Source organism: Salmo salar, chromosome ssa11, assembly GCF_905237065.1.
Source record: "Salmo salar chromosome ssa11, Ssal_v3.1, whole genome shotgun sequence".
Taxonomy (NCBI): Eukaryota; Metazoa; Chordata; class Actinopteri; order Salmoniformes; family Salmonidae; genus Salmo; species Salmo salar.
Window position 1 is genome coordinate 69579259 of NC_059452.1, and position 26604 is coordinate 69605862.

At 43.2% G+C, this 26604-nt stretch overlaps 1 protein-coding gene across 5 annotated transcripts in view; it reads left to right on the forward strand.

Moving 5' to 3' along the window:
• LOC106562976 (disabled homolog 2-interacting protein) overlaps nt 1-26604 on the forward strand; it is a 256858-nt gene that overhangs the window by 102839 nt on the left and 127415 nt on the right. For all 5 annotated transcript variants that reach the window (XM_014128136.2, XM_014128138.2, XM_014128140.2 and 2 more), the window contains one exon: nt 19449-19558. In XM_014128136.2, the coding sequence (XP_013983611.2) occupies nt 19449-19558 (110 nt within the window). The remainder of the gene's footprint in view (nt 1-19448; nt 19559-26604) is intronic.

Here is a 26604-nt window from a genome sequence, read left to right on the forward strand (position 1 = left end):
CACACACACACACACACGACAGCAGCTGTCTGGGATGGGCCGAGGATCTACGCTCCCTTTTGAACAACCGAGCCCCCTGCTTTCTCTTTCTCTCTTTCTTCTTTTGAAATGGTGGGATCTGTTCTTTCTTCTCTTTCGACTGCTGGGCGACAGATGTAGATCTGTTTTGGCCATTATGGGGCTGTTACAGTGTGACTACCAGCTGTAGGCTACAGTCACCCCATGCTAACACTATCACACCTACACAATAGAACACCATGTAGTGGAACACTAACCGTACTGTATCACCCGATCATGTAATTTAGCCAGGAAAGACACTGGGCCCTAGGTATAAACCATAACTGGGGCTGATGTTTTCCCATGTCAGGTCAATTGGTGCAAAAATACACAAGGCCCTAACAACAAGAAGCGGTATTGCTGTGCCTTGTTATCAGAATTAAACAATGGAAGTGTACAATACTCGCTAAACAGCTCCTCGATAGGGTGAGTGTGTCAGCGTTGGCTCTCATAATGTTGTTTATGACAGATCTCTGCTTTCCTCTCCATGTGTGTCTCACTAAACTAGCGGGAAGTGAGGAAGTGAAGCAGGCCTGTGGATGGGAAACATGGCTGCACCAACATGGTGCTGAACGATGATTCAGTTTCCAAAACCCAGGCTCATTTCCAGCTAAAAACAGGAAACTGGAACACGGCCTGGTTCTGAAGCCTGTACTCTGCTGTTGTGTTTGTATAGAGATGGATAGAGAAGAGAGACATTGAGATACTGTGGGATCATCATGATATTTAACGTGGGATCATCATGATATTTAACCCAGGATCAGGGTTTTAGTCCCGGCTGTTTTCATAAAGCTGGTGGCATTAGAAGCTGCTCCCTGTAGTACCTAAACCAGCCAGGACTAAACTAGACTGGATGGAAGTTTGAACATATAGCAATGCATGGTAGCTGCTTCCTAAACCAGCCTGAACTGGCCTAGGTGGCGAGGGGCCAGATGACGGAGCACTCCTCAGGCCCCAAAGAGACTCCAATAATGGGGAGACAGGTGATGGTTGATCCCCACCCTAATCCTGGAGCTTTACCCTCAGATTACCAGAGGGAGCAGAGAGAGAGCAGAGAGAGTGGTCTGGCTGTGGGTGTGGATGTCTGGGGAGAGGGAGGTAGAGGACAGGCTGTGATTCTACCCATCCTTCTATCTAAGACCCTCCTGTCAACACACACACGCACAACACGCACTGTTCCACAGTGCGTTAGTTTAGTGCAAGGGTTCTTAAACCTTTTCACCTCGAGACCCAAATAAGAAATGGACCATCCTACCGAATCCAAAAGGTCCTCTAATAACCCAAATTAAGAAGAGAAAGTGTTGGTCCTGACCAATAGTTTAAGAAACCCTGGTTTAGTGCAATCATCTGCAGGCCATGTTAGTTGACTTTTGAGTGTGCTACATTCTAGTAGGGCAGTACATGTTATCTGTTGTGTGTCTGTTTGAGATTTGCGCGGTTATTTGTATATTCAAATATCCGAACGGACGTTAGTATTAGATTACTTGGGAGAGTATTTATTTATTTTTTTAAAAGGCCTTTTTTTTAAGGCTTTGTCTAAAATCAAATACAATTATCTATGTGACATTGCTACATAGCCTAGAAGGATAGACCATTACATTTTAAATGTTAATTAAAACAAGAGTTTTAAGACAGTTTTTATGAGTGCGCCCCATAAAAAAAGAATCACCCTTAGGTAGCCGACACACGTTTCACACCTGTAGCTTGTTGTTTTTGTCTGTCAATCAAAGTGACGCTACAGTTGGAGGCGCCGTGTGTAGCAAGGGAGGATTCTAATCAATGCTAAATGGAATTAAAATTACAGAATTGAATTGGCTAAATGAGAAGGAGTAGGCTACAATGGTCAACCAACAGGTAGGACGTTGTTTCATATGAATGGAGTTGTTGTAGACATTGGACGGGGAGCGCAGCAAAATAGCCTCAATTAGACTTGCTACTTTAGCTAGTTAGCTGGCTAACTTAGCGCTAGCTAACAAACTTTCGCTTTGTTCCGTACACTTGACCTTATTTTAGCGCTGCAAAAATCTAATACTTCCAGGTTAACTGTAATATGAATACCATTGTAAAGCACAATTTCTCCCTTTTCCAGCAAAACCAATGACGAGACCTTCATGCTACCCGTCTCTGCATGATTGAAGAAGGCAATGTAGCTCCGCCGAGTAAAAAAAAAATTAAATAGCGGGTGGGGAAGCGAAAGCTACTGTGTGATAATCAAAGAGGGAGATAAGTCGTGTGGGGAAATGGCTTTTTTCGAATTTGAATCGGGTTTTTAGGGTGGCGCTAAATTTATCTACACAAGTAAACTGTGGCTGTCACGGTTTTTGAGAGTCATGATGGTACGCAGTGATGATGCAAAAAATGAACAATTGATTTGAATTAACTAATCATGAACTTGCGAGTAATTAACTTTACACTCACCATTGCACTCACCATTGATCATTTCTTGTTTTTAATCTGCGAGCGAGGCGCTACCCCTCGTGGAAAGAGGCTGTACGGCACAGAATGAGTTGCATAATGCGTGCCATACCTTACATCGTGACATGTCACACTTTAACGTACAGCGTCAGAGGGGTCCGTTTTTTCAACTTTTCTCCAATAATATTGGTCCATTACCATGTCAATCAACGCTGAATAGAAACTTAGTTCACACCCCGCATTTTGATGCCAACACAGTCGCTACAGTCCCATTAGTTTTCATTGCAGCCTCATTTGAATGCCGCGGTTGCCCAAAATGTGTACGGAATGGTGTTAGTCAACGTTAGCTGGCTACTGTAGCTAGCTAGCATCTTTACAACAATTTGATGCAGTCAAGACAGGCACTACACAATGGTATGATAGATAACCTATGACAGCAGCAAGTTTGTCTAACTAGTGCGAGTTGGTTTTCTCTCTCACGCTCTCTCCCTCCATGCCACACATATAGACTGAAACACACTACAGGTCTTCACGGGTCTACCCAAACCCAATTACCCGTGATCTGACCCGGGATCTTGGTGGACACAGATCTGTGTAAAAATATGTGAAATACCAACTGTTCCTAGTTCCTAAACAACATAAACGCAAATTCCACACATGTAGGTTACATTTTGTTATCTTAAATGATTGTCAGGGAGTCCCCTTTCATCAAACAAATGTGTCAAAATATAATTTAATGACAACACCGCATATCTGTATGTATTCGCTTTATTAAAATGAGCCGCTGCATGTGACACGAGGTAAAATAGGCCAGGGTTTCCCAAAGATACCGTTTCACAGAAATATTCACATAAATTTCATTTTTAGAAATTGTCAGATTTTTGGCTGATTTAAGATAAATTTCAACCATGTTACTTTATTTGGCATCTAGGCACTTACTATAGTCATGTATTTATTTAAGTTAACACTGCCTTGTAGTCCACTTTTCTGGTATTTTTTTTACCAGTACAAAGGTATGGTCTTCAAGCTATAGAAGATGGCAAAACATTGAATAATACTTGATTGGACTTACATGGCATTTTTATAGACAACCAAAGCTCTTTACAATGTAGGGGAAAACTCACCACCCTAACCCCACTTACAAATTCTTTATTTGTATGTATTTCCTCCTCCTCCTCCCACTCGGAGGAGGACAAAAGTAACTTTGTTTTACGTTTTTGTATTTTATACAAATATTGTAGCTTTGAACTTACTGCCTTCTTGTTCCTTTCAGCAGCATATTTCTCTTTGGTTTTGTTCGTCTTTCCCCTGGTGACGTTCATATGTCTTTGTGCCCACCACTTGAAACGGAACACCATTGAATGGGAGACTTTTACTCTCCCAACTGAGTAATTTTTTTCTGCCAAAGGCTGTGCATCTGTTCAAGGTCAATAATATGATTCATTACTATTAGAATGAAAGGCTTGTAGGCAAGCTAACAGTTTTGCTCTATCAAATAGAATAACTCCTCTGTGCTTGGAATGGAATCCCTTATGGTAGCTAGTTAGCTCATTTTAGATGAGAGTAGCACAAGTTAGCTACTAGTTATCTGAAAAAGAAAAGACAACTTACCCTTTTGCCCAAAAACTTTTGTCCTTTCTCAGTGTTCTGAAATTTTAGTGACGTTGCCAATTCTTGTTCCCAAATGTATTTAGTTACGTAGTCCTCAAACTTGAACTCAAGATTTGCCATTTCAAAAATGAGGCACATCCTGCGAACCGGAATATGCATCATCACACTCCCTCATCCGATTGGTCGGGTAGGCGGGCCTTCTAGCTTTGTGGCTGTGGTAACTAGTGATGACTAGGAAAAACCTGCAGGCAAGTCATCTGTAGGAGAATAATTTATGCACATTGTGGATACGGAGGGGCAAGAGCGAGCTATTTAATGTATTTATTTTATTTATGACATTTACTAGTTTATTTAGGCTATTAATTTATTTGTTTAGGCTTGGCCTATTTTGTAGCATAGGCTATTTTTCAATTTTCTTTGGGCTATTTTTGTTATTTAAAATAATTTGTTAACTAATGTTAAATGACTCGAGTGAAGTGTGATATTTGTCATCATGAAGCTGAGTGACTCACTCATACGCTAGTGTCGTGGCTTTTGTTAAAAAAATAAACAAGTTATACCAAAAATGTCAGCGTTAACGACACATTCTTTGATTGTCTTTTAAAAAATAACATTGTTGACCAAGTTAATCTGCGCGTGTGTGTGCGTGCGTGTGTTTGGGTGTGCGCATGTGCGCTAGACTGATTGCCTGGCCATCATTGACTGTATTAACAGTCCTAAAAATCACCACATAAAAATCCTCTAATCTGAAAAATGTGGTCAACAGGCTCAGGCGGCACTGTCAGGAATACTGCAACTATGTCGCCCTCCCTGCAAAAACACCCACTTCCTCCTCCTCCTGCCTCCTTTTCCCACAAACAGACAAAGGCCCTCAGCAGCCAAGCTAAATAAGAAACAGCACCTCTCCCTCTCTCTCTCTCTTAGCTTTGTATGGTTACAGAATTCTGGGACTGTATATGCATCTGATAGTGATTTTACTGCTTCTTGTGGAAAGTACCACTGCTCTTGGTGGTGTGTGCTTATTAGTTCTAAGAGAGGATGTGTTTGTAAGTTTGTGAGTTGAGTATTGTGTAAGAAGAAAGCTACTTGAGTTCCTTAACTATGGGCTAGGTAGGACGCAGGCGTCCCCCCCGTGGTGCACTCCATCAACAGCAGGTGCATTTCAAGAGCGGCAAATTTGAATCCAAATAAATGTCAAAATTCAAATTTTTCAAACATACAACTATTTTACACCCTTTGAAAGATAAACATCTCCTTAATCTAACCACGTTTTACGATTTCAAAAAGGTTTTACGGCGAAAGCATAAATTTAGAGTATGTTAGGACAGTACATTTACAAGAGTTGTGTGTAATGTTTTGTCAATTCAAAGACAGGGTCACCAAAACCATAAAACCAGCTAAAATGATGCACTAACCTTTTACAATCTCCATCAGATGACACTCCTAGGACATTATGTTAGACAATGCATGCATTTTTAGTTCTATCAAGTTCATATTTATATCCAAAAACAGCGTTTTACTATGGCATTGATGTTGAGGAAATCGTTTCCCTCCAAAAACCGGCAGTCAAGTCAGCATCACAAATTAAATAATTAAAATTAGAAAACATTGGTAAAATATTATATTGTCATTTAAAGAATTATAGATTTACATCTCTTGAACGCAATCAACTTGCCAGATTTAAAAATAACCTTACTGGGAAATCACACTTTGCAATAATCTGAGCACTGCGCCCAGAAAAATACGCGTTGCGATACAGACTAGTCGTCATGTTGGGGAGATCTAAAATCGAAAATACTATGTAAATAATCCATTACCTTTGATTCTCTTCATCAGATGTCACTTCCAGGTATCACAGGTCCATAACGAATGTAGTTTTGTTCAAAAAAGCTCATCATTTATGTCCAAAAATCTCCGTCTTGTTAGCACATGATCTAAGCCCGCCGGACTTCACTTCATGAACGAGGGGAAAAAATATATTTACGTTCGTTCAAACATGTCAAACGTTGTATAGCATAAATCATTAGGGCCTTTTATTCCTCAGCCCCTGTGTTTTTCAATGGCATAGGTTTAAAGGTAATACAACACATCAGGTATCCACTTCCTGTCAGAAAATGTCTCAGGGTTTTGCCTGCCAAATGAGTTCTGTTATACTCACAGACACCATTCAAACAGTTTTAGAAACTTTAGAGTGTTTTCTATCCATATATAATAAGTATATGCATATTCTAGTTACTAGGTAGGATTAGTAACCAGATTAAATCGGGTACATTTTTTTTATCCAGCCGTGCAAATACTGCCCCCTAGCCCTAACAGGTTAAGTTCCTGAACTTACGCAGGAGGTGACAACAACAGGGTCGCTTGCTGGTTAAGTGACTGTGTATGTCTGCAGGTGTTTATTGTTTCTCTGAGAAGATAAGACACTTTGATGCCTTTTATCACCCGCTAAGTGGAGGGTACATATCTGCAGAGAGAGAGAGAGAAAGAGGTCAAAAGTCCAGGGTGTTCCTCACAACTCAGTGTTACACACTATTAAGGCCCCATTCCCAATAGGAGACAGTCTGAGGAGTAGAGTGGCAGAATAGATTTCCACTTTTCAATTCACATTACATCCTTGTGTTTCTTTTGTTGTGGCTGGCAAATCAACATTCTTGGGCCCCAGATCAAATTGACCGTAGATATCACAGTATCCACTAGCCAGTAAGCACAAACTATTTAACAATCCAAGCAACTTTTCTTCTTAAACATATTACAATATTGAATAACGCAACCCGACCATATTACACTCTTGAATTATGCAACAATCCACCAGCATGTGCAGACAATTAGAGGGATTATTCTCTCTAGCAACCATAAAAATATTTTTTATATTAGAGATTCTTCAAAGTAGCCACCCTTTGCCTTGATGACAGCTTTGCACACTCTTGGCATTCTCTCAACCAGCTTCATGAGGTGGTCACCTGGAATGCATTTCAATTAACAGGTGTGCCTTGTTAAAAGTTAATTTGTGGAATTTCTTTAAAACAAGTCTCAAAAATAAGGAAAATATCTGCATATTTCAGCTGTTTCAAAAACATTGCTATTCTATTACAGTATTTACTGTAAGAGTTTTGGCTCAATGAAACATTTGTGTTTACACTGCCCTGCTTGGAGGGGGCCGACTGTCGTGCACTACCTGTGGAGGTAGTGGTCAAGACGTGACAAGTTTACAATGCAGTAATATGTGTAGGCCAAGGTATGAAGACCCTCTTAGCCCCCAGTCTCTCTTTCCCACTGTTTCTCTCTCTCTTTCCCTCTCTAGCTACTGTCCTTCTCCCTCCACTAATCCAGTGAGACTCATCTCTTAACCTTCGCAGTTTAAGAGTTTCTTTCTCTTTTGTGGCCAGTGGGCTTTGTTAGTGATTGCTATTGTTGACCGTATCTGTTTTTGTGTTATGCTTGCCACTTTTGTAAGTACTGCTTTTGGCCTTTTCTGCGAGAGCTCCATTAAATGTCCTGCTCGCAGCATTTCACTGACAGACCAGGGTGTTATGGAGTTTCTGAAATAAACAGCAAGAGATTAACATCTTCACAATGATGAAATAAATACACGTAAGATAATACGCAGAGTTGCTCTATGAGTGACATGATGAAACAGCTATTGATATTCGGCTGAAGAGAGCATTGTCTTTGGAGCGGTGTCAGCCGGTGTCAGCTCTCTCTCTCCTGTTATAATAGCACACTGTAGCTGTGTGTCCTCTTTAGAGTGGTTGAGTTATTATTTGGCTGTAGGAAGAGAGAGATCTTCTAAAATGGCGTACAAACTAGCTAGGGCTATCCATAACAGCATGCCAAGGGCATGCTCAGACACCTGTATTTATTTGTGGTGTTGCTACTGTCAGAATCAGTCAAAAGCCTGAACTTTTATTTATATACTACTAGAGAACAAATGGTGAGAGGGTACTTCAAGCACAGTATAGTAATGTATGTGTGTGCATGCCTGCCTGCTTGCTTGCTTGCACGTGCTTGTGTGCCTACGTAGTTGCACATCTGAGTGCATTCTCTGTGTGTGTATTCCATTGCGGCAATAAAGACGGGAGGTGACTTACCATTCACTGTCTTTACTGTCCTTACATCTCTGCCTCCTGTGATGAGTCCTCTCCTCTACATCTCCTTTTACTTGATTAGTCACTATGCTAAGTAGCTCAATGGTGCTTTCACAATTGGAGGGAACAACATAAGTTGTTCTCAAAAGAAGTTTACCTAATCTACCAGTACATGAGCAGCGATAGTGGCTAGAACAAGAGCCCAGACCAATCCTTATGCACTCCCAGGCACCCTGAGGGAGGCCATAATATGTCAATCTGTTGCTGGGACTACGGCTGATGATTGACAGGTGCCCCGTGGCTGTCAGTCAGCGTGTGGTCCAGACAGACGGCGGTAGTAGCCTGGATTTATGGACTCTGTATCGCCGGGGAAATTACCCAATAAAAGACCGACATGATAAACAGCTACACACATTGTCACACACAAGCACGCACACACACACACACAGACACACACACACACACAGAGAGAGAAACATACACACAGTGCATTCGGAAAGTATTCAGATCCCTGTAACGTAACATTTGTTACGTTACAGCATTATTCTAAAATGTATTGAATTGTTTTTTTCCCTCATCAATATACACACAATACCCTATAATGACAAAGCAAAAACAGGTTGTAAATGTATTAAAAATAAAAAACAGATATCACATTTACATAAGTATTCAGACCCTTTACTCAGTACTTTGCTGAAGCACCTTTGGCAGCGATTACAGCCTCGAGTCTTCTTGGGTATGACGCTACAAGCTTGGTACACCTGTAATTGGGGAGTTTCTCCCATTCTTCTCTGCAGATCTTCTCAAACTCTGTCAGGTTGGATGGGCAGCGTCGGTGCACAGCTATTTTCAGGTCTCTCCAGAGATGTTAGATCGGGTTCAAGTCCGGGCTCTGGCTGGGCCACTCAAAGACATTCAGAAGTCACTCCTGCGTCGTCTTGGCTGTGTGCTTAGGGTCATTGTCCTATTGGAAGGTGAACCTTCGCCCCAGTCTGAGGTCCTGAGCACTTTGGAGTAGGTTTTCATCAAGGATCTCTTTGTACTTTGCTCCATTCCTCTTTCCCTCGATCCTGACTAGTCTCCCAGTCCCTGCTGCTGAAAAACATCCCCACAGCATGATGCTGCCACCACCATTCTTCACCGTAGGGATCTCTTTACTGTATGTACAACTGAGTGTACAAAACATAAAACACCTTCCTAGATCAGTGACTTTCAACGTGGCACCGTCAATAGATGCCACCTTTTCAACAAGTCAGTTCGTTAATTTCTGCCTTGCTAGAGCTGCCCCTTTCAACTGTAAGTGCTGTTATTGAGAAGTGGAAACGTCTAGGAGCAACAATGGCTCAGCCGTGAAGTTATATGCGCAATGCCAAGAGTCGGCTGGAGTGGTGTAAAACTTGCCGCCATTGGACTCTGGAGCAGTGGAAACACATTCTCTGGAGTGATGAATCATGCTTCACCATCTCGCAGTCGGCTGGATGAATCTGAGTTTGGTGGATTCCAAGAGAACGCTGCCTGCCCCAATGCATAGTGCTTCTGTAAAGTTTGGTGGAGGAGGAATAATGATCTGGGGCTGTTTTTCATGGTTCGGGCTAGGCCCCTTAGTTCCAGTGAAGGGAAATCTTAACACTACAGCATACGATGACATTCTAGATGATTCTGTGCTTCCAACTTTGTGGCAACAGTTTGGGGAAGGCCCTTTCCTGTTTCAGCATGACAATGCACCCGTGCACAAAGCGAGGTCCATGCAGAAATGGTTTGTTGAGATCGGTGTGGAAGAACTTGGCTGGTTTGTACAGAGCCCTGACCTCAACCCCATCGAACACCTTTGGGATGAATTGGAACGCCGACTGCGAGCCAGGCCTAATCACCCAACATCAGTGCCCGACCTCACTAATGCTCTTGTGTCTGAATGGAAGCAAGTCCCCGCAGCAATGTTCCAACATCTAGCGGAAAGCCTTCCCCAAAGAGTGGAGGCTGTTATAGCAGCGAAGGGGGGACCAACTCCATATTAATGCGATGTTCGACGAGCAGGTGTTCACATACTTTTGGTCATGTAGTGTAGCTTTCACCTGAATTCACCTTGTCAGTCTATGTCATGGAAAGAGTCGGTGTTCCTAATGTTCGGACACTCAGTGTATGTTCCTGTCTATTTCTCCCGTGCTGTAGAGCTGGTGAGGATAGTGGGTAGAGAACTGATTGATAACTAAAAGTTTATTCTGCAGTACTTGCCTTTCATCCTGTTTTACACACTGAGCCCATCTGATTCACAGCTAACAGCCTTCTGGTTTCTCTTCATCTGTACATAGCTCAGCCCAATAACACCACAGCATGCTAGCCAGCTGCTCAGCAACATGCACACACAAACGAGCATCTGTACGCACACACACGTACCCCAAAAAGGGGGCACAAATTACTTGAGGATGATACACGCTTAATTCTATGTAAAAAAAAAATATTTTTTTTTATGTATATGTAAGCATACCTGTTGAGCTGTCTGTATCCTCCTTACTGGTGGTTCTTAAAAAAATGTATAATGTGACCGAATGCCTCAATTCGGTCTTATGTACCAAAATTTGAAATTGTGTTTTTTTACATTAGATTAAAGTAGAGACAGAGCTAGAAAATGGTATGTCATACACTGCAGTTAAGGAACAATGAGGATGCAATTCTGCTTTGAAAGTTGATAAACTTGTAACCCCACTTTTGAGAAAATGTCCCTTGAATGTTTTGGTACCTACTGGAGAGCTCTTTTTCGTCTACACCCATTCAGCATCGTTCACACCCTCTAAAGCCTTAGCCTCACCCATCTCTTTAAGGATTCACATGTGAGGTCATGTGGTAAACACACGCTATATCAAATGAAAAGTACATTTGCCACATGCATAGGATACAGAAGGTGTAAACGACACACTGAAATTGTTACTTGAATAGTAGCAATATCAAAAACAGAATGTGTCCAGATAATATTATTATTACTAGACGACAAATACTAGACACACTTGTCTAAATTGATTGGTCATGTGAAGGAAATGCTATAACCTCCAGCCACATCCAGCTAAGTGGATTGTTCACTATTGTCTATACATGTACACATGTTCATGAAATACAATAGATGGCCGTAACTAGAGCCATGACTACATGGAACTCTATTCCACATCAGGTAGCTGATGCGGGCAGTAGAATCAGATTGAAAAAAAAACGGATAAAATGACACCTTATGGAAGAGAGGGGACTGTGAAGCAACACAAACATAAGCACAGACACATGCATACACACATGATAACAGTTCACGTGTTCCAGAAGGCAATTCTTGCAAAAAACACATTTTGACAAAAGAAGTGTATGTTTACGTTCAAATTCCTCTCCTGTGAAATAGCGACGTGCTACGTATGCCTAGTTTCCTGAAACGAGTCACATATGCTTCTCTGTATCTCTGCTAAAATCTGGGTAAAAGACTGAAAGGAATGTGAGTCTTATTCAGTGTGTTTATTAATTGCTTGCTTTTCTAAAGTCTACCAACCTTGCCAGCAGGCATGCCAGGTAAGATAATTAGACAAGCAAGCTACTCCAACTTGATTGATAGCCTGAAATGGCTTCTTGGTAGCTAGTAATGATGTTGGGAGATTAGGAACCTATCTGGGCTAGCTAAAGCCAACTTCATAAAATGGCTGTGGCTAGGACAAATCTGAGGGGGCACATTCCACTGTGCCCCCTATGGGCATGTTGCCTTTACACACACTCATACGCACAAATGCATGTGCACACATGCCCACACTCATACGTACACACACATTCACACACACTATATTGACTCACCATGCAAAGTGTACTTGCTGTATCCAGCATGTTCCGCTTTCCCTACTATAATTAACCCTGATGCTATCTAGCTCGTGTCTCTTTGTCTTATCACAGTGTGTGACGCATTACATGTACCTCACCGCACACTGTGCTTCATACAAATACACCTAGCACACAGACATTGACACAGACACAGACATGCTGACATAACCAAATCCAATGGGACGGTGATAAATTCATTCGTTTTGGTATTTCAGTTGAAGCTGTTTGAAGCTGAAAGCTTCCTTCATGGGGGGGGGGTGGAATGAGAGCATGCCTCTCCCTGGAATGTCCTGGTCACAGCATCTGGAGGGTAGTGTGCGGCTAGGCTGGTGGGGTTGCCAAGGGAATGGAGCATTGAGGAAATTGTCCTTGGGGGCCAAACAATGAGAGGAGTGAGCGAAGGAGAAAGGTAGCTGTCACTCTGGAGGTTGGAAGGGGCAATAGGGGTCGGCTACAGACATGTCTAATAGGGTTCTGACGAGAGAGAGAGAGAGAGAGAGAGAGAGAGAGAGAGAGAGAGAGAGAGAGAGAGAGAGAGAGAGAGAGAGAGAGAGAGAGAGAGAGAGAGAGAGAGAGAGAGAGAGAGAGAGAGAGAGAGAGAGAGAGAGAGAGAGAGAGAGAGAGAGAGAGAGAGAGAGAGAATACAAAAAAACGATACATACTAAACATCAGCGCCACTGGTAACTTCCACGAAGCTGTGAACGAGCTGAGAGACAAGGCAAGAAGGTTCTTCTTTGCCAACAAAACAAAAAACATAAAATTCGATATACCAATTAGGATCTGGCTAAAAATACTTGAATCAGTTATAGAATCTTTTGCCCTTTTAAGGTTGTGAGGTCTGGGGTCCACTCACCAACCAAATTCTGCAATAATATCCTCAGTGTACAACGTAAAACACCAAATAATGCATGCAGAGCAGAATTAGGCCTATACCCGCTAATTATCAAAATCCAGAAAAGATTTGTTAAATTCCACAACCACCTAAAAGGAAGCAATTCATAAACCTTTCCATAACAAAGCCATCACCTACACAGAGATGAACCTGGAGAAGAGTCCCCTAAGCAAGCTGGTCCTGAGGCTCTGTTCACAAACAGACCCCACAGAGCCCCAGGACAGCAACACAGTTAGACCCAACCAATTCATGAGAAAACAAAAAGATAATTATTTCCAATGTGTTAAGTAATTAACAAAAAAAAACTGAGCAAACTAGAATGCCATTTGTCCCTAAACAGAGTGTAACACAGTGGCAGAATACTTGACCACTCTGACTGACCCAAACTTAAGGAAAGTTTTGACTATGTACAGACTCAGTGAGCATAGCCTTGCTATTGAGAAAGGCCGCCGCAGGCAGACCTGGCTCTCAAGAGAAGACAGGCTCTATGCACACTGCCCACAAAATGAGGTGGAAACTGAGCTGCACTTCCTAAGCTCCTGCCAAATGTATGACCATATTAGAGACACATATTTCCCTCAGATTACACAGATCCACAAACAATTCGAAAAACAAACCCAATTTTGATCAACTCCCATATCTATTGGGTGAAATACCACAGTGTACCATCACAGCAAGATGTGTGACCTGTTGCCACAAGAAAAGGGCAACCAGTGAAGAACAAACACCATTGTAAATACAACCCATATTTATGTTTATTTATTTTCCCTTTTTTACTTTAACTACCGTCATTTCCGGACTATTAAGCGCACCTGAATATAAGTCGCACCCACTGAATAAAAAAATATATATATTATTTTGAACATAAATAAGCCGCACATGTCTGTAAGCCGCAGGTGCCTACCGGTACATTGAAACAAATGAACTTTACACAGGCTTTAACGAAACACGGCTTGTAACAAAAAATACAACATTTGCAGTAAACAGTAGCCTACCAAGAAAGTCATTGGTCACTATCTTCCTCCTCCTGTGCACTGAAACCACTGAAGTCATCTCCTTTGGTGTCAGAGTTGAATAGCCTCAGAATTGCTTCATCCGATATTGGATCGTTTTCATTGTCGCTCTCGTCACTTTCATCCGGTGGCAAATCCCCCGCTGAGCCCTCTTCAACACGCAGCAGTCCAGCCTTTCGAAACCCGTTGATGATAGTGGATTTTTTGACAATGCTTTACGCTGTCAGGACCCACAAATTTGAAAGCGGGAAAAATCCATATATTAGCCGCGTCATTGTTTAAGCCGCGAAGTTCCATAGCGTGGGAAAAAAGTTGCGGCTTATAGTCCGGAATTTACGGTATTTGCATATAATATGAAATGTGTAATGTCTTTATTTTTTTGGCAACTTTTGTGACTGTAATCGTGCTGTTTTTTTTATTGTTTATTTCACTTTTGTTTATTTATTAAGTTCATTTGCTTTGGCAATGTTAACATATGTTTCCCATGCCAATAAAGCCCTTAAATTGAAATCTAATTGAACTGAAAGAGAGAGAGAAAGAGATGCATATACTGCATGCACATGTACAAACGCACACATCTCTACAACTGTTTAACCACCTTCTCTGCGATTTCAGCACCTTATCAATCTCTCATGGGTTCGTACTGTTTCTCAGAAGGAGCGAAGTGACTCACTTCTCTCCTCCATCCAGCCTCTTATCTTCCCCTGCCAGACCCAAGGCTCTGTAGCCTCTCCTATAGAGGGCCATTAACTACACTCGGAGACCCAGGCGGAGCAACGATACAAGCCCAGCCAGGTGACTGCCATCTGGGCTTCATCGTCTCCCAGGTCCCTTGAGACTCACACTGCCAGGTGGTGTGAGACTCTGTCCTATTAACCAACTGTTAAGAGGGATGGAGGGAAGGATAGGGAGTGAGGCTAGGGAGGGCTAGTGAGAAGGATGGAGAGATCTGTTTATGGGCAAACAGAAGTAGAGGAAGGGGGGAGGATAAGAGTGAGGGCTGTAGGGAAGATAGGAGGCAGGGCTGTTTTTTTTCGGGCTATGGAGGAGGAAGAGGAGAAAGACATGAAGGAGGGGAGAGGTAGAGGAAGTATGAGCGAGAAGATGCTGAAGGACGAGGTGAGGTAGAGGGGGAGGGCTTGTACAGGGCAGAGGGTGGACCTCTTTGAGACAATACTCGATACCCAAATACTCAAAGACAAAACATCTACTCTATGTGCCCTCTAGCTGACCTGCCAGATAACACATACACCTCTGTCTGCTGACAGACACGCACGCACGCACACACACAAAGATAAATATTATCTTCAAGAATATTAAAGTGCCTGATATGCTGCTGCCATGGCAGCAAGGGTATTTATTCTCCTCAGATCGGCGGGTGCTCAGATCACTGAGGATGTGTAAAGGTTTGATACGTTTAACTCACACAGGGGCAACCTCAATTTGCATTTCTTCTTCCACAAGGGTCTTCTGTATTACCTATGTTTCGCTAGTGCATCTCCTGCTTTTCCCAGTACCTATTGGTACACAGGTTGTGTGTGTGTGTGTGTGTGTGTGTGTGTGTGTGTGTGTGTGTGTGTGTGTGTGTGTGTGTGTGTGTGTGTGTGTGTGTGTGTGTGTGTGTGTGTGTGTGTGTGTGTGTGTGTGTGTGTGTGTGTGTGTTTAACACTTTACAGCCAACCTGTAGCCAACCATTCGTCCAACCAGTGACTGAGTGTAGGATTCACAGCTGGCCCCTGCATGTGTTCACTATGAGAGAGGAAACTACTGTGATCTGCAGTACTCTACACACATGCCTCATTATGTGGTGAGCTAATTAGTGTGTCAAATTGTACTGCATGCCTACACATGTTGCTACCATCTGCACAGTGTGTACCATGCGAGGAGAACAGGCTGCTCTTCATATGAGTCCCAGAAAACACGTTTTACAGTCTCTCTTTACCATGACCTCTTAAATCCTTCTAATTAAAACGTGTGTATTCTGTAGAGTAATAGTGTACCCTTTGGCAAACCTTATGCACCCTTATCTGTACTCCATTGGGCTTATGGTAAAACTGTACCATTTCCTTATAAGGACGTGACTTATTATTGATTGACAGATGTAGCTTTGGGACCTATAGTGGAAACCACATACAGTATAGGTATGGACGTACACATGCGTGTTTGTTTTTGTTGAACTGTAAAAAACAGTTGAGAGCGAGAGAGAGACTCAATTTGGCGTGGTGGTTTGCTATGCAAATTGGTAGAAAGCGGTGTTGGGGGGGGTAAACGTATGACATTATAAAATCAATGTACACAAACAACAGGTTCGCAGTTAAAATTGGCAGATTTCTTTCCTCAGGGCCGTGGGGTGAGACAGGAATGTAGCTTGAGCCTCACCCTATTCAACATTCATTTTAATGAATTGGCAAGGGCACTAGAACAGTCTGCAGCACCTGGCTTCACCCTACTGGACTCAGAAATCAAATATGTACTGTTTGCAGATGATCTGGTGCTTCTGTCCCCAACCAAGGACAGCCTACAGCAGTACCTAGATCTTTTGCCCAGATTCTGTCAGACTTGGGCCCTGACAGTGAATCTCAGTAAGACAAACATCATGGTGTTCCGAAAAAGGTCCAGTAGTCAGGACAACAAATACAAATTCTATCTCGACACCATTGTCCTAGAGCACATAAATAATTATATCTACCTCGCCCTAAACTTCAACACCACAGGTAACTTCCACAAGACTGTGAACGATCTGAGAGACGAGGCAAGAAGGGCCTTCTACACCATCAGAAGGAACATAAAACTTGACATCCCAAATTAGGATCTGGCTAAAAAAAATATACTTCAATTACTTATAGAACCCGTTGCGTTCTATGGTTGTGAGGTCTGGGGTCCACTCACCAACCAACAGTTCACAAAAAGGGACAAACACCCAATTGAGACTCTGCATGCAGAATTATGCAAAAATATACTTGTGTGGAACGCAAAACCCCAAACAATGCATGCAGAGTAGAAGTAAGTCTATACTCGCTAGTTATCAACATCCAGAAAATAGCTGTTCAGTTCTACAACCGCCTAAAAGGAAGCAATGCCAACACATTCCATCTCAACCCCTCACCTTCAAAGATATGAACCTAGAGAAGAGTCCTCGCGGCCAGCTGGTTCTGAGGCTCTGTTCACAAATACAAATAGACCCCACAGAGCCCCAAGACCGAGACACAATTAGACTCAAACAAATGATGAGAAAGCAAAAAGATAACTACTTGACACACTCTAAAGAATCAATACAATTGGAACGCTATCTGGCCCTAAACAGAGAGTACAGAGTGGTAAAATACCTGACCACTATGACTGTCCCAAAATGAAGAAAATCCTTGACTATGTACAGATTAAGTGAACATAGCCTTGCTATTGAGAAAGGCCGCCGTAGGCAGATCTGGCTCTCGAGAGAAGCCAGGCTATGTGCACACTACCCACAAAATGAGGTGGAAACTGAGCTGCACATCCTATCCCCCTGCCAAGCATATTATCGCCTTAGAGATACATATTTCCCACAGATCACATGGATCCACAAATCATTTTAAAACAAATCAAACATTGATAAACTCCCATATCTGTTAGGTGAAATACCACAGTGTGCAATCCCAGCTACAAGATTTGTGGCCCGTTGCCTTGAGAAAAGGGCAACCAGTGGAGAACAAACAACATTGTAAATACCACCAATATGTATCTGGTTATTAATCTTCCCCTACTATTTGTACTACAACTATTTGCACATTGCTAAAACACGTTCCACAGCTGATAATATAACACTGAAATGTCTATCTTTTTCAAACCTTTGTGAGTGCAATGTTTGCTGTTCATTTCTAATAGTTTTTTGTTGATATTGTTTTGTGTCTTCTCACTTTAGTTTTTTTGTTTATATCACTTGCTTTGGTAATGGAAACAAATGTTTCCCTTGCCAATAAAGCCCCCTTTCAATTGAAAATTGAGAGTGAATTAGAGAGAGAGACCGGTGAAGTCACCTAAACTGACACAGATCAACATTGGCCTGCCAGTGACCTCACAGAGGTCGAGGGAGGGGGGTCACTGTGTCTGCTATAGAAGGTTGGGGGGAGATTGACAGTACTTACATGAAGGGAGAGTCCACACTAAGCAACGGTGTCGATACCTGTTGTATTAGGCGCACGTGACAAATAACATTTGATTTGATACTTCAGTGTTCACATAATGTAAAACTGCGAAAGTTAGCTTGAACGCTTGTTTTCATGCGTAGCCTACTGCGAGTTATACGGCATGCTGGCGTCAGCACAATAGTGACTGAGTCGAGGTGTATACAGTACAGGACGTTTCCATTGATTGTCTGTCCCAGCAGGACGCGTGTGTTCTCCCTCAGTCAGACCTTGTCTTGTCTTTATTCAGTTACTCTGTATGCTGAAACAGCAGACAGCCCTGTAACATAGCAGACATTCTAATTTACTGTAGCACAACTAATGCTAACAGGCTAACAGACAGACAGGGGAGTCTGACTACCGACACTGACAACACCAAAAATGTCTCCTAACGTCTCCCTTTCCCTTAAAGTGTGCAGTATCTGACAAAGGTGATTTTGTGTGGTTTTAAGGGAAAAGTGTACACTTTCGATCACTAGGTAGATGGACCAGAACACAATGCAAGACATGAAACCTCTCCTGTCAAAACAAAACAACAATTAGCTATGTGCATCAAGCGCTAATTGCTACAGTTTCAAATGGAGGAGTAAAGTTAGTTCACCCATCTACAAAAACATGGCATCCCGCGGTTAATGTCAGTCCTGTTCTGTACTGTACCATCGTCTGAAGCTTATCGCTGTATCAACGTGCATACTTGGCATGTCTCACATTCTTGGAGTGGACATGTCCCGATCTGCAGCACATGGTACCTTATGGCTCTGATAGAGTGGTAACGAACACTGTCTGTGTTAACAGGAATCGCATGAAATCACTGAACATAGAACAGACACACATTGAAAGACAAAGCAGTATCAGATCGAGATAGATCCCAGGGCTGTCTATTCAGAGACAAAATAATGAAATGGAGTTGAACAAGAACATGAAAACAATGTGCAAAATTTAAGAAACGTTCCACTGGTTGCTTAACTGTGCCTGACTTTTGGAAACAAAGCCGGTTGCACAAAATGTATTTTACTCTATTATCCTGACTGATGTCCTCTCTTGTCTCTCTCTCTCTCTCTCTCTCTCTCTCTCTCTCTCTCTCTCTCTCTCTCTCTCTCTCTCTCTCTCTTCCCTGTCTCTCTCTCTCTCTTCCCTGTCTCTCTCTCTCTCTTCCCTGTCTCTCTCTCTCTCTTCCCTGTCTCTCTCACTCTCTTCCGTCTCTCTCTTCCCTGTCTTGCTCTCTCATCCCTGTCGCTCTCTCTCTCTTCCCTGTCTCTCTCTCTCATCCCCATCTCGCTCTCTCTCTTCCCTGTCTCTCTCTCTCTCTCTCTCTCTCTCTCTCTCTCTCTCTCTCTCTCTTCCCTGTCTCTCTCTTCTCTGTCTCCCCCAGAGTCGCCCCCGGAGCGAACGGGCCGCAGACGGAGCATGCCTGGTAGCGCGCAGGACAAGATCACCCACACCATGGAACCTGCCGCAGCTGCCACGCCCTTCAGAGTCACCGTGAGTACTCGCCCGCCGGAGCACGCAGCGTGTGTGCCTGCACGCGACCGTGTGCATCAAGAGCGTGTCAACAAAGAGAGACAGAAAGAAGAAAAAAAAAATTGGAAGAGAGACTACCGGAGACAGGGAGAGTACAGTAGTCTTTAAGATGTCACATCAACGTGAATAAAAGTCTGGTCTGGTCTCCAGGTGGTTCAGTGCCAGTCTGAAACTCAGTGAGCTTCTCCATAACACCCATTGTGAATAGACTCTGATGTACAGGTTGTGTGGAGTTACTGAACTTTCCAGCCGTTGTGGAATGGTACATCTGTGGTGTGATAGGCCTCATTTCCTTTTCTCCTTACATGTGTTCTCCTGGCTGGCTCAAAACGAGCCACTTCTCACCGTGTTTTATCCAATAGATATTTGAACTGCTACTTAAGAAACTGCAGAAATGCTCTGTGAGTCATCCATAATTAGCGTGCCACCTATTAGCAGAGCACATCCCCATCAAATTAGAGACGAGAGTGAAGAGGAGGACCTCTAGGTGAACTGTACACAGTCATCGGGATACCTTCAGGATGCGAACAAACTCTTTATGCTGCTGATCCAATGGAAATGCTTCGTTGTCCACTGCAGAACACGCTTGACTGGTTCAAACAGAGATTATTCCCATGGACTGAGAACGTATACATTAGCTTCCCCCGTGTTGGTTGCCAAGGTCTCCGTCTTTGTCGAACTCAAGTCGATGTAGTACACTCCTGTCTCTGTCTCTCGCTCTCCTTCCATCTGTCTCTCTATCACAATGCCGAAACCCTCCACTCCACACCATGTGTCCACAGAATACCATTGCTGTCTGTTGACTGTGCCTATAAAGATAGTTGATGTGCCTCTGACACTAACCCTGTGTACTGGAAGCCATATTAAAAACACATTAATGCCAACGGAGCGTCGGTTGAACTTCCACAAAGTGAGAATGAAGTGTGTTTTATGAACTGAGCAGTTGTTTCCACCGGGTTTTAATGGCAAATAAAGTTGCTGTAGATTGGCTCGTTGAGATTATGAATAGAGAATGGTAGTGTGGTTGTACACGTAGAGGAAGTGTTGTGGCAAGGGATTACGCATGCTGTGGCTAAACATTCATGGGGGGGGGTGTGCGCGCGTGTGTGTATACGAGCGAGAGAGTGAGAGAGAAGTTGAGAGAGTAAGAGGAGGTGAGAGAGTGCAGAAGAGGGCCAAAGGGGGAGAGAGAGGAGACAAATAGCGGGTTAGTGAGACACAGAGGAGTCCGACAGACAGAGAGTAGGCTTAATATTGATTGGGTGTCAGTTAAGCTGCTCTCTGCAGGGACGAGAGGAAAGAAGAGAATGAGAAAAGAGAGGAGAGGAATGGGGAGAACGAGAGAGGAGATGAGAGAAGGGATGAGACTGTGTCTCGCTGTAGAGTCACATGACCATTTCTCTTTCTTCTGAGTCATGAGGCCATTAAGTTCATGTTTGGATATGATATGGTGGAGGTAGAAGGCACCTGGCCCATTAGGCACACATCTAGGATCAGCTTACCAAAGCCAAACCATCCCTTAAAGCACAAGCGATAGAATCTAAAACCTGACATAGAATCAGGGTAACTTTATACCCCTCCAATGAGACGACAATAGATTTAACATCAGCGTGTCTGCAGACTGTTCCATATGTTTGTCATTACACTGCCCTCTTCTGGCAAATAAGGGTGCAGTCCACTTTTTGCCCACTGCATTTACTTAGATGCAATGTGGTGTGGGAATGCGTATGTGTGAGTGAGTGGCATCCCTCACCCTCCATCCATCCTGGCCAGTTGGTGAAAGGACATCCCAGCTCTTTGCCGTCTCTCTCCTCCTGAAAGACCAGTCCTGACATCTAAAGTACCCCCTCCTAGGCTTTGAGCTAAATCTGTCAAAATTACTCTCTCTCACAGTTATCCCGGCCCCGGATTCTGTGATGCAAACACACACACTGATTCGATAAGAAGACTTCACACACACACTTGGTTGAAGAATTCTCTCTCTCCCCCAAACAACTAACCCATACTCTTAGAATATTTTTTATTTATTTAACCAGGCAAGTCAGTTACAAACAAATTCTTATTCACAATGATGGCCTACCCCAGCCAAACCCTCCCCTAACCTGGACGACGCTGGGCCAATTGTGCGCCGCCCTGTGGGACTCCCGATCAAGGCCGGTTGTAATACAGCCCGGGATCAAACCAGGGTCTGTAGTGACGCCTCTAGCACTGAGATGCAGTGCCTTAGACTGCTGCGCCACTCAGGAGTTCATGTGTGTGTAGGGTTCTTTGGCTGACTCCATAAGAGAACCCCTTTTTGGTTCCAGGTAAAAAAAAACTTTGTGGAAAGTGTTCTACATGTAACTCAAAAGGGTTCTACCTGGAACCAAAAGGTTTTACCTGGAACCAAAAAGGTTCTTCAAAGGGTTCTGTAATGAGACTTTCCAAGTGGCACTGCGGTCTAAAGGCACTGAATCTCAGTGATAAAGGGGTCACAACAGACCCTGGTTTGATCCCGGGTTGTATCACAACCGGCCATGATCGGGAGTACCATAGGGCAGTGCACAACGGGCCCAGCGTCATCTGGGTTAGGGGAGGGTTTAGCTGGGGTAGGCCGTCATTGTAAAATATGAATTTGTTCTTAACTGACTTGCCTAGTTAAGTAAAGGTTAAATAATAAATACATGTGGACAGCTGAAGAACTATTTTAGGTTCTAGATTCTAAGAGTGCAGGATACACAATTTTGTCCTATTCTTCTCTAAAGTGGAGAGAGTGGTGCCAACCCAATTTGACTCTTCTCGCACAGCTACACAACAAACCCTTGAGGCTGATTGCAACGCCTCTGCAAATTGATTCTGAAATTAGGACTTCTTCTCATCCAATCTCTCCCTCTATCCCTCCCACTCTCCCCCCTACGTTCCTCCCCCTCGGTCTCAGATTGTTCTAGGGGTCTAATTGGAGACTCTGGCCCAGTGATTTTGTGTGTGTGGGGGGGGGGTTGGGTGCTGAGGAATGGTAGCCTGCTGTGACTGGTGTCCCCTCTGCTCAAACAAAATAAATCCCATGGGTTTTTGGCTGTCCTGATCATGATGATTCAACAAACTGCTGGCAGAGAGGAAACGGGAGTACGGACACACACGTACATGACTGCAGCGCACACAAACAAAAACACGCAGAAATACAGTAAGTTTGAATGAGTCGTCTCAGACATACAGGTGTTCACATGCAGTGCTGTGGAAAAGTATTTGCCCCCTTCTAATTGTCTCTACTTTTGCATATTTTTGATACTCTGGTACTTTAGACGAGGTGGGTCCCATTATGTCTGGCAAACACCGAAAACTGCATTCCACAGTAAGAACCTTATACCAATGGTCAAGCATGGTGGTGGTCGTGGGATGGTTTGGGGATGTTTTGCTGCCTCAGGACCTGAACGGCTTGCTTTAATAGAAGGAGCCCTGAATTCTGTTCTGTATCAGAGAATTCTACAAGGTCATCCGTCTGTGAGCTGGAGCTGAAGCGCAGCTGGGTCATGCAGCAAGGCAATGATCCAAAACACACAATCAAGTCTGTATGAATATGGTTAAAAAGCAACAAATTTGAAGAAGTTTTGGAATGGCCTAGTCGAAGTCCAGTTCTAATCCCAATTTAGATGTTGTGGCAGGACTTGAAACGAGCAGTTCATGCTTGGAAAAGTCTCTGAGTTACAGCAGTTCTGCATGGTTGAGTGGGCAAAAATTCCTCCACAGCGATGTGAGAGACTGATCAAAACTACAGGAAGCATTTGGTTGCAGTCATTGCAGCTAAAAAGGTGGCACAATCAGTTATTGAGTGAAAGGGGGCAATTACTTTTCACACAGGGGAATTGGGTGTTGTGTAACTTTGTTAATTAAATAAATAAGTATCATATTTTGTTGTTATTTGTAAACTCAGGTTACCTTTATCTAATATTATGTTTTGGTTGAAGATCTGATAACATTCAGTATAAAAAAAATATGCAAAAATATAGGAAATCTGAAAAGGGGCAAATACTTTTTCACAGCACTGTAAGAACACACGTTCGGTTATTTATGACCCAGCCATACCATCACGCAAACATGCACGCACGCACACACTCTCACATACACACACACTAGGCCTAATGAGCTGTCAGCCTAGGTGAGTTAGGACTAACGAACGAGGCCGTTGTGACGGACAGTGTGTTAACATGTAATGGTAAAGTGGTCTCCTCTGGCTGTGACAGCCTTATCGTCATACAGCCACTCCGTGTTACTGGCATGTTACTAGCGTGTTATCACAATGATAACCACAGGCTAGGAGAATATGTGTCATAATAATGAATGGAAAGGTGTTGTTCTGTAAACAGCCTTTACTGTTAACAGTCAGAGCCATGTTTAATGTGTTTTGCATAAATGAGTTTGGTGTCTTGGATGGTGGAATGTATGGTGTTATACATTGTTATTAACGTTATAAACTATGGAGGTTTGAAGAATATGACGTCATTAAATTAAGTCAATGTACAGTACTGTTAACCTCAGAGCATCATTTCTAACAAGGTCAATTACATCATGTATATTGCAATGTTTTACCTTCGTTTATGCCGTAATTTAAATGCAGTGAAGGTTTTATGTATTAAAGTATTGGTCATCTTTGATAAGTACAGGGTTTGGAAATATGTGGAAGCATTGATGATTTACGAGAACATCTCACAGCGATCAAAGCACATGATAGTTTGATCTATATTTAAGGTTGAGTTGAGGACGAAGAGGGCCGTCTCAGTACAAGTAGTAGTAGGGTGCAACGAGGGAAGGTGTCACTGTGTTAAACCTCGACCCAAAATGTCCTCCGTCCCGTGTTGAGTCTTAATGTGGAACGGGTCCACGCGTGTCAGAGAGAACTGGGCAGTGACAAGGGCCTGATCGGCTAACCAACCAGCTCACACATCAGTTATACAACACATATGAGCCATGAGTTGCCAGGAGGGAGGTGGTCCTTTACTAAGTTCTCTTTTGCTCATTCACCCTCTTTCACTCCTCTCTCTTTGTGTTGCTCATCTCTCGTTCCCTCCTGTTTCTCTATCACCCCTTCTCTTTCGTTCACTCCTGTCTCTCTATCTAATCAGGACCAGGGTTGCCCACCCCTGAGCTAGATGAATGGTTCACCTTGGCAGTGCAGTGTCCTTGGTTCCCAGAGGCTCGGATGGTAGATAGTAGTTGGAGGTTCTAGTACCAGTCATTTATATTGAACTGACTGAGTGTACAGTGTAGGCTGCTATTCTGTATGCCCTTAACCCACTCCTACCAAACTTGTGCTTTCAGAAATGATCAGAAAATAGACACAATCAACTTATATGAAATTCGTGGCAGGCACTACATGAATTTGTGAACAGAGCGTTTCAAATCAAAGAGTAAATAGGCCAACACACCCTCATCATGTCCCCCAGATCAAATATGAGTTAGAGGAGAGAGAGGAGGAGTAGTGGGGAAAGAACCTGTAGCTTTTGTCCGTCCCTCCCCCTCTCTCTCTAAACAGCCTGTAGGTGAGGTTCAGGCCCCATCAATCAGGGGAATGAGAGACAGAGAGAGCGGGAGAAGGGGAGAAAGAGACCAACAACGCCAGCCAAAGCAGCCAGCCAGCCACTAATAACCCCCCCTTCCCCATTACCCTACAGGGACAGGACTCCATTCACTTACTTTAGTTATCTGGTTGAGAGGAATGGATGGGGCTTTCATTTGTTAGCCCAGCGCGCGTGCAGTCCTACACTCTCGCAGGGAAAAAGAGGTCGCCTTTGTGTGTGTGAGGTGCGGAATTACTTCTGCTTTAGAGGGTTATAGAGTCGTGTGTGTGTGTGTGTGTGTGTGTGTGTGTGTGTGTGTGTGTGTGTTTCACTATTCCCCACAAGAATAGTAAATTAACCAAAATTTGACCAACTGGGGACATTTTGTTAGTACCCACGAGTTCACATGCTATTTCTAGGTTAGAATTAGTGTTAGGGTTAGAATTACGTTAAGGGTTAGGAGTTAGGGTTAGGAGCTAGGTTTAGGGTTATGGTTAGGGTTTTGGGTTGAGGTTAGGGTTAGGGTAAGAGTACTTGTTTGGGTTAGGGTTAGGTTTAGGGTTAGGGGTTAGGGAAAATAGGATTTTGAATGGGACTGAATTGTGTGTCCCCAGAAGGTTAGCTGGACAAGACTGTGTATGTGTGTGTTAGTGGTGCGTGGGTCACTCCTGTTCCCGAATTAAAATATAGCCTACATTTGGTGTATCATTTTACTGCAAGAAATGTATAATTGTGCAGAACTTAATATTAAGGCTAAGTGAGAGCTTTTTTTTTACTGTATTTTTTATTTAACATTTATTTTGACAGGGAGTCAATGCTGAGACCAAGGTCTCTTTTCCAGATGAGCCTTGTATAGCACCACAATACACAGAAAAAAACCCCACAATAAACACATTAAACTACACATTCATATACACAGGTTATTATACACAACAATACACGATAAGCAAAGCCCAACCATAAAAAACGGACAGATCCTTCAGTAAACAGTCTGAAATACCCTAGAGGCATCAATCCCTTCTAGATCTACTGTCCGTGTCCAGATTTCAGTTTCCATTTAACCCATCTGAACGTCAGGCTACAGTTCCCTTGACGTGCCATAGGCCTATTTAAAGTCCCTGTCTTCTAATTGTCGAATTTGTATCGCGCCTCGCCATCATCGCACATAACATAGCCGGCACCGCTATCATCCTCTTCCACCAATTCTTTCCTAAACATGACTTTTCGAGCCCTCCCTTCTCTTTATTTTCAACTCTCCATTTCGCAGCTTTTCTCTTATTGAATTCAACTCTGTCGTCCCTTTTTACCACCGTGGATCAGCGTGAGCTTTATCTGCACCTTTCCCAAAAGCATGTGGCGATTGGCATGCAGGCTGTTTGTCGTGCGTGCAGTTATAGGCCCTAAAGCTTAGGTTTACGTGCTGATAGCCGAAGGTAATGAACGAAAAACCTCAATGTATCCGCACAATGTATT